We start from the raw sequence: 13,703 nt of genomic DNA on the forward strand, positions 1-13,703 counted from the left end.
ATATGTCTCCTCTGTGCACTTCTACATACAAGAAGCAGGAATTATGATTTTGGAAATTTTATTGTATTATTAAGTTTATTTTCCATATAAACAATTGATCAGACTATGATAGAATTACACAGCCATACGTTCCAGGCGTGAGTACAGCAATTATTACGTCTGGGACATAAGCTACTCTGTGCTTCTTTTCATATGATGTAAGGTTATATGTTATTGGCTTCCATCCACAACATGCAGCTCTTTGTTGCCTTAGATCTTACAATATTTCATACTATTACGTCAGAGAGTTTAATATATTTTGGAGATTAACATGGTCGGTCTGCATAAGAGTCAGACTGATATCAGGAGATTTAGGAGATCCCAGGAATAATTGAAGCCTCACTGTAGACCCTCTCTGCCTTTCTTTTGATGTGTACCGGAGAGAGACAAGAGACTTCATGGACTATGACTATGGACCAATCACATTTGGAGAAGTCAACTAGCTGCTGTAGGTTCCAGCTCTTCAAACACGTCATGTAAGATTATTATTATAGCGGTCAGGGATGGTGGGTAAAGTTGGACCTTATCCAGTCAGAGAAGTAACTGATATTTGTAGGGTTTTTTTTCTTCTGGATGAGATATAATTATTGTCCACAAGGAGAGGTCAGTGAAGATGGTCAGGATAGGATTCTTTGCATGTCATGGTAGAGGTGAGAGCGGAGAAAATTTATATGATTGCGAGATCTGTCCAGAGGAGAGTGGCGCTTGATGACAACGGTGATGGTCAAATTCAGCACCCAGGGCAGGCTGGATTGGCACAGATTTCACATTCGTCCAATCTACTTGCTGTTTCCACTGTTGAAAAATATGATGTTTAATGTTACATTTCAGGCATTAGATCATATTCGTCCATAGATTACAGTGAAATACATTAGGGCTAATAGAGCATCTGTCATTAATGAAGACACCCACCAAGGGTTTGACAGTCCAAAATCATGTCTAATTCTAGAACAAGATAGAAAACATCCATAGGAAGTCTCACCTCAACTGAGAACCTCCTGTGTCCCTCTACACTCACACTCAGTATTCTTTCTTCAATTACAGTTTATTCCTCACTCATCTGGAATGTTTATCCTTCTCCACTCATCTGGAGAAGGATCAAATGATGGTTTCTACTTTCCTAAAGAACCCACCCTTTCATCTGTCTTCTCCATGTAGCTACCATGTAGCCTCTATCTTCCCATATAAACCTCCTCACTGCCAGGGGTATACAAGCCTACTGTCTTCTCTGGCCTCTGCTAAATGCCCTTCATCTGGCTTCTTATTGGTGCATTCCACTGAACTGCTCACTGTAAACTTTTCTGGATGAGTTGACCATCTGACATCACTGACCAGTGAGCATTCTGTTTTCTTTCTCTCCTTCCTCTACCATGCTGGAACCCTGTGGTTAGAGGACCTTTCCTTGTGATGGGTTTATATCTCCACCCATGACAAATGAAATTCACTTCCATGAGCAAGAAGACTGCCCCACTATGAAACCAACTATGGCTTTCTACCAATGGTTTTAGACCATCGACTATAGATGGTACAGCCTTCACTGGCCATCACTACTCTGTATTCCTGTAGAGGCAGTGCTACACAACTCACCAGGTGGCCATTTTCCCTGCGATCTATTACCTATAGTTTCCTTTCACAGTCTGTATATTTGTTACGCAGTATTTATTTTGACCAGTGGAAAATGCAAAATGCAGTAAAGACTTAGGACCTCATTCAGACCCGCTCGCAAGTGCTGAGCGCTCGCAAGTGGGTCGATGTTTAGGCCCTGCGCACGAGCAGTGGCTGCACTGCGCGTGCGCAAGCCCCGGAGCGAGAGAAAAATTATTTCGCTCCGGAGCTCAGTACAAAAGGGGCGGCTGTCGATGTTGATCGACAGCTTGCCATGTTTTGTAGGCATGGCGGGGGGTCGTTACACAAATGCCTGTCGTTTTGTGGGCGGCCTCACTGACATCAGCAGTGATGTCAGTGGGGAGCTTCCTGCTCGATCAGAGCAGGAAGCGCCCTGGGGCTTGCGGTTGCCGAGACCCAACCTTAGGGTCTCGTCGTAAGCCGCGATGGACCATCGCGACCATCAACTGGTTGGTCGCTAAAGCTGTGGCCGCCCACATTCAGAACGAGCGCTCGCATTTTCCAAGCGCCTCTTAACGAGGGCCTTAATGGACACAATCAGTACTGATTAATGAAGGTTTACAATATTCTCTCATATAGTTGTCGGGGTTCAGGTGTCAGAGACAGGTAGGGAGACACGCGTTTCGCCCTCACCATATAATAACGCCACTGCTCTATTACCGTTATTCTGTATATTGTCTGGAAAAACCTGCGCCTTCAGTAGTATTTTACCTTTCTCTCACTTGAGTACGTACCCAGCTGAACAAGAATGCTGTAGGCATCTTCCTCCTCACACACTGGCTGAAACTCTTCTGGCAGTTTTGGATTATGGCAGACTTTTTCGGGATCAAGCGCCTCATCCTTCTTCAATTCCTCCAGAAAATCCGACAGTTTTCGGACTGATTCCAACAGGTATGTGAAATTCCCAACCTAAACAACAGTGCACTCGTCAACGTGCAGTAACAACTGTCTGGTCACATATTGTGCAATGGTTAGCATTACTGCCTTACAGCACTGAGGTTGTGGGTTCGTATCCCACTACTGCCCTAACTGTGTGGAGTTTGTATATTCTCCCTGTGCTTGCGTGGGTTTCCCCCGGGTACTCCGGTTTCCTCCCACAATCGAAAAGTATACTGGTAGGTTAATTGGCTCACAAAATTAACCCTAGTGTGTATGTGAGTGAGCATGTGGTAGGGAATATAGATTGTAAACTCCACCGGTGCACAGACTGATGTGAATGGCCAAATATTCTCTGTAAAGTGCTGCGGAATATGTGTGCGCTATATAAATATCTGGTAATAATAATTATATAGGAAGTCCCTGGTCATTATTATACTGTCTACGTAATGTACCTTACACATTTCTCTATTGGCAACACGACAATAAATCCTACCTAGCCCTCACGCTCGCTCCCTTGGTCTTATCTTGTCCTTTCTTCCCTACTGTACATCCCAGCTGCATCCGAATCCCACAAGATTCATCTAAGAAAACCTGTAGGAGGCAATAGCCTCCTAGAAGACTTCCCCTGGACAGACCTTCAGTTCAATCCATTATGAAGACAGCAGCTAGACTGTCTTCCTTGCAGAACGTTCTGCTGCTGCTCCGCTCTGTCAGTCACTATATTGATTATCTATATTTGACAAAATCCAATATAAAATACTTCTACTAATATACAAGGCTTTAAACAGCACTACACCAACATACAGTACATCTCATAATATCTCCCAGCTCGCCACCCAAGCTCTGCGTCTCTCACCAGCAGGCCTTACCTGCTCCCTGTCATGGTTATTGGGCTGCACCCACCCTGTGGAATATCCTCCCTCACACAACAAAACTTTCCTCTAGTCTCCAGACCTTCCAACGTTCTCTGAGAACTCACCTCTCCAGATAAGTTTATCACATTCCCAAACTACCACCTTACACCCAAATAACTCCCCGTATTCTATTCTCCACGATTATCCACCCTCTATTCTATCCTACCCAAATATCCCCCCTTATTCTATTCTCCGATTATACCTCTCTATTCTGTCCTACCACAATACCCCCCCCCCCATTCCATTCTCCCTGATTATCCTTCCTCTATACTGTCCTGCCAAAATGCCCCCTATTCTATTCTCCCTAATTATCCTCTCTCTATTCTGTCCTACCCAAATATCCCCCCTATTCTATTCTCCCCGATTATATCCTCTCTATTCTGTCCTTCCCAAATACTACCCGCCCATCCCATTCTCCACCAATTATGCTCCCTCTATTCTGTCCTAACTAAATGCCCCCCCCATTCTATTCTCCCTGATTATCATCCCTCTATTCTGTCCTAACTAAATACCCCCCTATTCTATTCTCCCTGATTATCCCCCCTCTATTCTGTCTTTCCTAAATACCCCCCTATTATATTCTCCTCAATTATCCTCTCTCTATTCTGTCCTACCCAAATACCCCCCTCTATTCTATTCTCCCTGATTATACTCCCTCTATTTTATCCTACCCAAATAACCCCCTCTATTCTATTCTCCCCGATTATCCTCCCTCTATTCTGTCCTACCCAAATAACCCCCTCTATTCTATTCTCCCCGATTATCCTCCCTCTATTCTGTCCTACCCAAATAACTCCCTCTATTCTATTATCCCCGATTATCCTCTCTCTATTCTGTCCTACCCAAATAACCCCCCCTCTATTCTATTCTCCCCGATTATCCTCCCTCTATTCTGTCCTATCCAAATAACCCCCCCCTCTATTCTAATCTCCCCGATTATCTTCCCTCTATTCTGTCCTACCCAAATAACCCCCTCTATTCTATTCTCCCCGATTATCCTCCCTCTATTCTGTCCTACCCAAATAACCCCCTCTATTCTATTATCCCCGATTATCCTCCCTCTATTCTGTCCTACCCAAATAACCCCCCCTCTATTCTATTCTCCCCGATTATCCTCCCTCTATTCTGTCTTACCTAAATACCCCCCCCTCTATTCTATTCTCCCCGATTATCCTCCCTCTATTCTGTCCTACCCAAATAACCCCCTCTATTCTATTCTCCCGATTATCCTCCCTCTATTCTGTCCTACCCAAATAACCCCCTCTATTCTATTCTCCCCCATTATCCTCCCTCTATTCTGTCCTACCCAAATAATGCCCCTCCTATATTCTATTCTTCCCGATTATCCTCCCTCTATTCTGTCCTACCCAAATACCCCCCATTATATTCTCCCTGACTATCCTCTTTTATTCTGCCCTACCCAAATATCCTGCCATTCTATTCTCCCCGATTATCCTCCCTCTATTCTGTCCTACCCAAATAACCACCCCTATTCTATTCTCCCCGATTATCCTCCCTCTATTCTGTCCTACCCAAATAACCACCCCTATTCTATTCTCCCTGATTATCCTCCCTCTATTCTGTCCTACCCTTATAATGCCCCTCCTATATTCTATTCTCCCCGATTATCCTCCCTCTATTCTGTCCTACCCTTATAATGCCCCTCATATATTCTATTCTTCCCGATTATCCTCCCTCTATTCTGTCCTATCCAAATAACCCCCTCTATTCTATTATCCCCGATTATCCTCCCTCTATTCTGTCCTACCCAAATAACCCCCCCTCTATTCTCCCCGATTATCGTCCCTCTATTCTGTCCTACCTAAATACCCCCCCCTCTATTCTATTCTCCCCGATTATCCTCCCTCTATTCTGTCCTACCCAAATAACCCCCTCTATTCTATTCTCCCCGATTATCCTCCCTCTATTCTGTCCTACCCAAATAACCCCCTCTATTCTATTCTCCCCGATTATCCTCCCTCTATTCTGTCCTACCCAAATAACCCCCTCTATTCTATTCTCCCCCATTATCCTCCCTCTATTCTGTCCTACCCAAATAATGCCCCTCCTATATTCTATTCTTCCCGATTATCCTCCCTCTATTCTGTCCTACCCAAATACCCCCCCATTCTATTCTCCCTGACTATCCTCTTTTATTCTGCCCTACCCAAATATCCTGCCATTCTATTCTCCACGATTATCCTCCCTCTATTCTGTCCTACCCAAATAACCACCCCTATTCTATTCTCCCCGATTATCCTCCCTCTATTCTGTCCTACCCTTATAATGCCCCTCATATATTCTATTCTTCCCGATTATCCTCCCTCTATTCTGTCCTATCCAAATAACCCCCTCTATTCTATTATCCCCGATTATCCTCCCTCTATTCTGTCCTACCTAAATAACCCCCCCCTCTATTCTCCCCGATTATCCTCCCTCTATTCTGTCCTACCTAAATACCCCCCCCCTCTATTCTATTCTCCCCGATTATCCTCCCTCTATTCTGTCCTACCCAAATAACCCCCTCTATTCTATTCTCCCCCATTATCCTCCCTCTATTCTGTCCTACCCAAATAACCCCTCTATTCTATTCTCCCCGATTATCCTCCCTCTATTCTGTCCTACCCAAATAACCCCCTCTGTTCTATTCTCCCCGATTATCCTCTCTATTCTGTCCTACCCAAATAACCCCCTCTATTCTATTCTCCCCCATTATCCTCCCTCTATTCTGTCCTACCCAAATAATGCCCCTCCTATATTCTATTCTTCCCGATTATCCTCCCTCTATTCTGTCCTACCCTTATAATGCCCCTCATATATTCTATTCTTCCCGATTATCCTCCCTCTATTCTGTCCTACCCTTATAATGCCCCTCCTATATTCTATTCTCCCCGATTATCCTCCCTCTATTCTGTCCTACCCTTATAATGCCCCTCCTATATTCTATTCTCCCCGATTATCCTCCCTCTATTCTGTCCTACCCTTATAATGCCCCTCCTATATTCTATTCTTCCCGATTATCCTCCCTTTATTCTGGCCTACCTAAATACCCCCCCATTCTATTCTCCTTAATTATCCTCCCTCTGTTTTGTCCTACCCAAATACCCCCCCATTCTATTCTCCCTGACTATCTTCTTTTATTCTGCCCTACCCAAATATCCTGCCAATCCAATCCCCCCCGATTATCCTCCCTCTATTCTGTCCTACCCAAATACCCCCCTATTCTATTCTCGCCAATTATCCTCCCTCTATTCTGTCCTACCCAAATAATGCCCCCCTATATTCTATTCTCCCCAATTATCCTCCCTCTATTCTGTCCTAATTAATTACCCCCTCTATTCTATTCTCCCCCCGATTATCCTCCCTCTATTCTGTACTAACCAAATACTCCCCCATTCTATTCTCCCCGATTATCCTCTCTCTTTTCTTTGCTACCCAAATAACACATGTATGTATGTATGTATGTATGTATGTATGTATGTATGTACTATATATACGTAGTAATAATTCTATAACGGTTAGTCTATGTATTTCCCAGACTGCCTGCTCACATAACTCACAATAGGAGACCCTTATAGATATAACTTTTCCTGTTTACCAGAATAATTCTATACATTATTTCCTCCACGTGTTGGCACTATATTTAGCTCTGCACTAATTACTACATGATGCAGTCAGCATGTCCACGATCACAACGCTGACATAATGTCAACAGCTCACATGGCGACATCTGCAAAATGACAATATCTTCATAATGTTGATAGCGTAAATGTCGACCAGTGAAATGCCGACATTTTCCGTAATGCCGACATTAGGGTTATGGATATATATTTACCACCAGAACCGCAGTATTGTGACATTAGCCACAACTGCCAGGTGTAGGTTATGTTTTTAGCGTTAGAGTGCTTATCTGCGCAACCACCGGAACAGCTCCATCGCCGCACTGCCGATTGTCAGCAGTGTTAGCATGTCGGCATTTCATCAGTGTCCACATTATTATTATTTATTATTATCTTTATTTATATGGCGCCACAAGTGTTCCGCAGCGCCTTACAAAGTACATAGACAAAAAAGTAACCATTGACTTACAATACAATACAATACAATACAGGACATGGATAAACATTGCTATATTAGTGACATTAACGACCGCATAAGCAGCCAAGTGTTAGTTGCCCTAGTGGGGAGTAAGAGATAAATTAAATTACAGTAGGGAGAAGCACAAGAGGGTAGAGAGGGCCCTGCTCGAAAGAACTTACATTCTTTAAGGGAGGGGAAGACAAACAGGAGTGACACAGAATGGGGTAGGCGGGGAGAAAGGACGATGTAGCAGCAAGTTATGATGAGAGCAGGAAGGCTTTAATGAAGTAGTGGGTCTTAATAGCTCGTTTGAAAGATGGTAGAGAGGTGCAGAGTCTGATAGGGAGAGGGAGGGAGTTCCAAAGGTGAGGAGCAGCACGGGCAAAGTCTTGGAGGCGGGAGTGGGAGGAAGTAATCAATTGGCATGAAAGGCGGCGTGTATTAAGTGAACGAAGAGGGCAGACAGAAGAGTGTAGGGAGATGAGATCAGAGATGTAAATGGGAGAGGAATGGGTGAGGGCTTTGTAAGTGAGTGTGAGAGCCTTGAATTGGGTTCTGAAAGGGAAGGGGAGCCAGTGGAGAGCTTGCAAAAGAGGGGAGGCAGATGTAGAGCGTTTGGAGAGGAAGATGAGCCGAGCAGCAGCATTGAGACAGACTGGAGAGGAGAGAGATGGGATTTTGGGAGGCCAGTTAGGAGAAGGTTACAGTAGTCCAGTCTGGACATGACCAGTGAATGTACAAGGGTTTTGGTAGCATGTTGGGTGAGAAAGGGTCTGATCTTGGAAATATTCTTGAGATGGAAACGACAGGACTGCGAGAGGTTCTGAATGTGTGGTTTGAAGGAGAGGGAAGAGTCCAGGATGACTCCAAGACAACGCACTTTGGGACTAGATGAGATAGTAATGCCATCTATTATTAAAGAAATAGTGGGACATGATGTTACGTGGGATGGTGGGAAGACTATCAGCTCAGTCTTAGACATATTAAGTTAGAGAAATCGCTGGGACATCCAGGAAGAGATAGCAGAGAGACAGTTAGAGATACGAGTCAGTAGAGAGGGGGAAAGATTGTGTATGTGGGGTCTGGCGTCGTGCTTAGGTACGTTTTAGGTTACATACAGTACTTTAAGAAAATCTCTATAATATATAGGTACAACACGTGACGCACACAGACATACAGTCAGGGTTGTCTTAATGGCAGTGTGGGCACTGGGGCCCCTACCCACCCATTCACGGGAAAAAAATGTAAATGGTCAATAAAATTAAACCCTCCTGCATACCCATCAGACCTCCCACACATGGCGCGAGACTCTGTCTGACTGGTCTCAAGCCGGCGGATGAAGTGAAACTGAGACTGAGGTGAGTACTAGTCACCGGCAGGGCCGGATTAAGGGGGGGGCGACAGGGGCGGTCGTCCCTGGGCCCCCACACACAGAGGGCCCCCACACCAGTGGTGGATCCAGGGGGGGGCGATTGGAGCGATCGCCCCCCCCTAGCACAGTCCGGATCATGCGCTGAGCCTGTGCTGTGATCGGAGCCTGTGTAATGCGCTGGACACACATTACACAGGCTCCGATCATAGCACAGGCTGAACCACAGCCTGCTCATCTCAGTGCATGATCCGGGGGGTGTGTCAGTGTCACGCTGAGGAGGGGGAGTGCACAGCCAGCCAGCTCCCTGCACCCTGCTGCTGCTGCTGCAGGTCAGCTAGAAACCACCCCCCTGACGACAATCCCCCCTTCTGCTTTTCCCGAAATGGGGGCGTAACCAACATGGCAAGCCCCGCCCCCATATGACCCGAGATTCGCGGCAGTACAGCGTGAGGGGGCGGGGCCTAATGAAGTGAGCAGCAGCCTGCATAGAATGTAAGTTTACTAAAGTCTATATGTGTATATATGTATGTGATTAAGTGTATATATGTGTTATTGTATACTGTATACAGTACTGTATATGTTAGTGTGTATATGTGTATGTGTTATTGTATATACAGTATGTGTTAGTGTGTGTATACTGTGTATGTGTTAGTGTGTATGTATGTGTTAATGTGTATATACAGTATGTGCTAGTGTGTGTATATACTGTGTATGTATATGTGTTAGTGTGTATGTGTTTGTGTATACTGTACATGTGTGTGTTAGTATGATATAGAAAATATGTATTATATGTGTGTGTCCGTATTTAATGTGTGCCTACTCTCCAACATGACCCGTTCCATTAGGTACAAAATACTCTGCTCCTGGACTTAACACCTAACGTATGATTGCAGTCACCTGTGTAGCACTAGGTAATTTATTAGACAGGTGTTTCACCACAGGTGGCTGCAATCATAAATTAAGAGGGAAGTCCAGGAGCAGAGCATTTTGTACCTAATGGAACGGGTCATGTTGGAGGGTCTGCGTGTGGCGGGGGAAGGGGTAGGCTCCATGTGGCTTGGTGGGGGCCCCCACAACTTAGTTGCCCCAGGGCCCCCACAAGCCTTAATCCTTCCCTGGTCACCGAGAGGGGGGGTGGATGGGGTGGGGGAGATTAGATCGGAATACAGTGCACCGGAGGCCAGCTTATAGAAATATCACAAATTTACCAACTGGCCGCAGGGAGGCGGGTTGGTGGGCCCCTACAAGCTTCGGGCCCTTGGGCAACTGCCCAACAAGCCCAATGGAAGAGATGGCCCTGCATACAGTACGACCTACATACCTGATTAGCGACTGCTCGGACTTACGACCTGCGCCACACTATATGTCCTCGCTCAGCGACCGATTCGTTTAACGACCTAGTCGTCTGTACAGAGCTCGGTCGTTAAGTGAGGAGCATCTGTATAGGTTTTGTAAGGAACAAAGCACCTGGCATTGGATCATCCACAATCAGCCAATTGTGTGTGTTTGCACCTGGCCTCATGCACCCTAGGAAGGGTGTATATGGGTCTGTCTGCCAGTCATACACATCGTTCTCAGTCGCATGAAGGCGCCTCTGCTGCACTCAGCCAATGTTAGCCGGTCCCTTCCCTCCCGTCATGTCTCTCCTCAGACTGGCACATATCTGCATGAGGCCTGATTTCTGGGAATATGCAGAGCGATATTACATATTATAAGCTACACATGCTGGCGGAGTTCTCACTGCTATCAACCCTATGTGCGTAAATATTACTGAAAACTCCTACACCCAACGTCCATACATAAATGTCAGCTGCCAGCACTGGTTGGTCAGACATAACAGCAGCCGACCTGTTACTGTACTATAGGACGGCCACAAAGGGGTAAACGGAAAACATCTTTTATTAGATTATATGGTCCATTTACAGGTCCGTGTCCCAGCAAATATAGTCTGCAGGGACGGCTGGAAATCCCCGGCTATTGCAGCACGGTTACCTCCTGCTCTGGTGCCTCAGTATTTATAACAATCATTTTACACAGTGCTGTGCGATGTACACTAACATTATACACTATTACCAACAAACAATATCCCCTGTCATAGACACAGCATCTGCGTAATAGACCAATGTAATATTGCACATGCTCAAAGTCAGCATAATGAAGGGTGATATTCTAACCATCGACAAAACACACCAAACCCAAGACTACACTGCCTGCCTTCTATAATTACATTATACTGTATAACGTTCCACATTAGTTCTCTAACACCCCGGCTCCTCTATAATCACTCTATATAACATTCCACACTAGTTCTAACACCCCGGCTCCTCTATATGGTTTCTATATAACATTCCACACTTGTTCTAACACCCCGGTTCCTCTATAATGACTCTATATAACATTCCACACTTGTTCCAACACCCCGGCTCCTCTATAATGACTCTATATAACATTCCACACTTGTTCTAACACCCCGGCTCCTCTATAATGACTCTATATAACATTCCACACTTGTTCCAACACCCCGGCTCCTCTATAATGACTCTATATAACATTCCACACTTGTTCCAACACCCCGGCTCCTCTATAATGACTCTATATAACATTCCACACTTGTTCCAACACCCCGGCTCCTCTATAATGACTCTATATAACACTCCACACTTGTTCCAACACCCCGGCTCCTCTATAATGACTCTATATAACATTCTACACTTGTTCTAACACCCCAGCTCCTCTATAATGACTCTATATAACATTCCACACTTGTTCTAACACCCCAGCTCCTCTATAATGACCCTATATAACATTCCACACTTGTTCCAACACCCCGGCTCCTCTATAATGACTCTATATAACATTCCACACTTGTTCTAACACCCCGGCTCCTCTATAATGACTCTATATAACATTCCACACTTGTTCTAACACCCCGGCTCCTCTATAATGACTCTATATAACATTCCACACTTGTTCTAACACCCCAGATCCTCTATAATGACTCTATATAACATTCCACACTTGTTCTAACACCCCGGCTCCTCTATAATCACTCTATATAACATTCCACACTTGTTCTAACACCCCGGCTCCTCTATAATCACTCTATATAACATTCCACACTTGTTCTAACACCCCGGCTCCTCTATAATGACTCTATATAACATTCCACACTTGTTCCAACACCCCGGCTTCTCTATAATGTCTCTATATAACATTCCACACTTGTTCCAACACCCCGGCTCCTCTATAATGACTCTATATAACATTCCACACTTGTTCTAACACCCCGGCTCCTCTATAATGACTCTATATAACATTCCACACTTGTTCTAACACCCCGGCTCCTCTATAATGACTCTATATAACATTCCACACTTGTCCTAACACCCCAGATCCTCTATAATGACTCTATATAACATTCCACACCTGTTCTAACACCCCAGATCCTCTATAATGACTCTATATAACATTCCACACCTGTTCTAACACCCCGGCTCCTCTATAATGACTCTATATAACATTCCACACTTGTTCTAACACCCCGGCTCTTCTATAATGACTCTATATAACATTCCACACTTGTTCTAACACCCCGGCTCCTCTATAATGACTCTATATAACATTCCTCACTTGTTCTAACACCCCGGCTCCTCTATAATGACTCTATATAACATTCCACTCCACACTTGTTCTAACACCCCAGATCCTCTATAATTACTGTATAAATGACTCCGCTAGACATTACTCTGTGTCTATATATACGGTGATGTCCTGGCGAGTTATTATAGCTGAGTGCTGGAATTACTGGCTTCAGTAATCACAATTCCAGCTGTTTGGTAGATAAATTATTCCCAGCACTTATTAACAAACAAGTACACATGTCATACTCACTCACAATAATGTATATATGATATATTACTGTGCACTACATAACTCACTCTCATGCCCTGTATCTCACTGACCTATGTATAATACAGAATAATGAGAGGGTCAGTCTCCCCCCAGTCCCCTCCATGTGGCCGGAGTAACGCTCACCTGTATCTTTATGGCTGGGGCTCCGGGAAGGCAAAGGAGAAAGAACAGCAGGACGCAGGACCTCATGGCTGCTGCTAGGAAAGATCCTTAGGGCGATCGTCTTATTCCTCAGTCTATACAGTTTATACGTACCACTCTGCACGCTCCTGCAATCTTCTTTTCCTGCAAAGTAAAGTGTTACTTATTATAAACTGATTAACCCTTTCACACCTCAGTCATTCCTCAGCACTGCATGGCCTCCAAGCTGCTGTCCTGAGACGTAAGGAGGATGAGCCTCGTTCCTCCAGTGATATGAGGGCAGGGCATGTCACTGTCACCCTGCCGCCCTATTACTGCAATCTAAGGAAGAGATAGAATATAATCCTTCAGATAGCAAAGGTCAGACAGCAGAGCCTCACCCTACTGGGAGAGGGAGATCCATTTGCTTCTACTGTGCTGGGATAAACTTATCCCCTTCCAGCATTGTCTATCACCATGGAAGCCTTATGGAACTCTGTGGTGAGTGGGCATGTCCTAGATTAGAGGTTTTTATCCTATAGGCTGGCACCCAAATCATAAGTCACCTTCCATTCAGTGTGTGCCAGTGGCCCACATCTGCTGGAGAACCAGTTGGACAAATGTACCTGAGTGTTAGTGGGCCCATCTCCTGGAGAACCAGTGGAATATATGTACCTGAGTGTTAGTGGGCCACATCTGCTGGAGAACCAGTTGGACATATGTACCTGAGTGTTAGTGGGCCACATCTGCTGGAGAACCAG

General features: G+C 45.0%; 1 protein-coding gene across 1 annotated transcript; it reads right to left on the reverse strand.

Moving 5' to 3' along the window:
* On the reverse strand, window positions 1-13,049 carry LOC148442603 (guanylin-like). The gene is made up of 3 exons (XM_088463754.1): window positions 12,946-13,049; window positions 2,400-2,574; window positions 1-834 (listed from the first exon to the last, which is right to left on the reverse strand). Exons 1-3 carry the CDS (start codon window positions 13,009-13,011, stop codon window positions 770-772), a joined length of 306 nt encoding a protein of 101 aa, XP_088319880.1. The 5' UTR covers window positions 13,012-13,049; the 3' UTR covers window positions 1-769.
* Between the last annotated feature and the right edge of the window lie 654 nt (window positions 13,050-13,703).

The sequence above is a fragment of the Taudactylus pleione genome, unplaced genomic scaffold (genome assembly GCF_031769625.1).
Source record: "Taudactylus pleione unplaced genomic scaffold, aTauple2 ptg001441l, whole genome shotgun sequence".
NCBI classification, from domain to species: domain Eukaryota; kingdom Metazoa; phylum Chordata; class Amphibia; order Anura; family Myobatrachidae; genus Taudactylus; species Taudactylus pleione.

Excerpts from the sequence above, each read along its gene's own strand:
- LOC148442603 (XM_088463754.1), bottom strand. The coding sequence starts at position 13,011 with ATGAGGTCCTGCGTCCTGCTGTTCTTTCTCCTTTGCCTTCCCGGAGCC. Across the intron at positions 2,575-12,945 it reads CCCCAGCCATAAAGATACAG|GTTGGGAATTTCACATACCT; the intron begins GTGAGCGTTACT and ends ACTGTTGTTTAG. Across the intron at positions 835-2,399 it reads CAGCATTCTTGTTCAGCTGG|TGGAAACAGCAAGTAGATTG; the intron begins GTACGTACTCAA and ends ATTTTTCAACAG.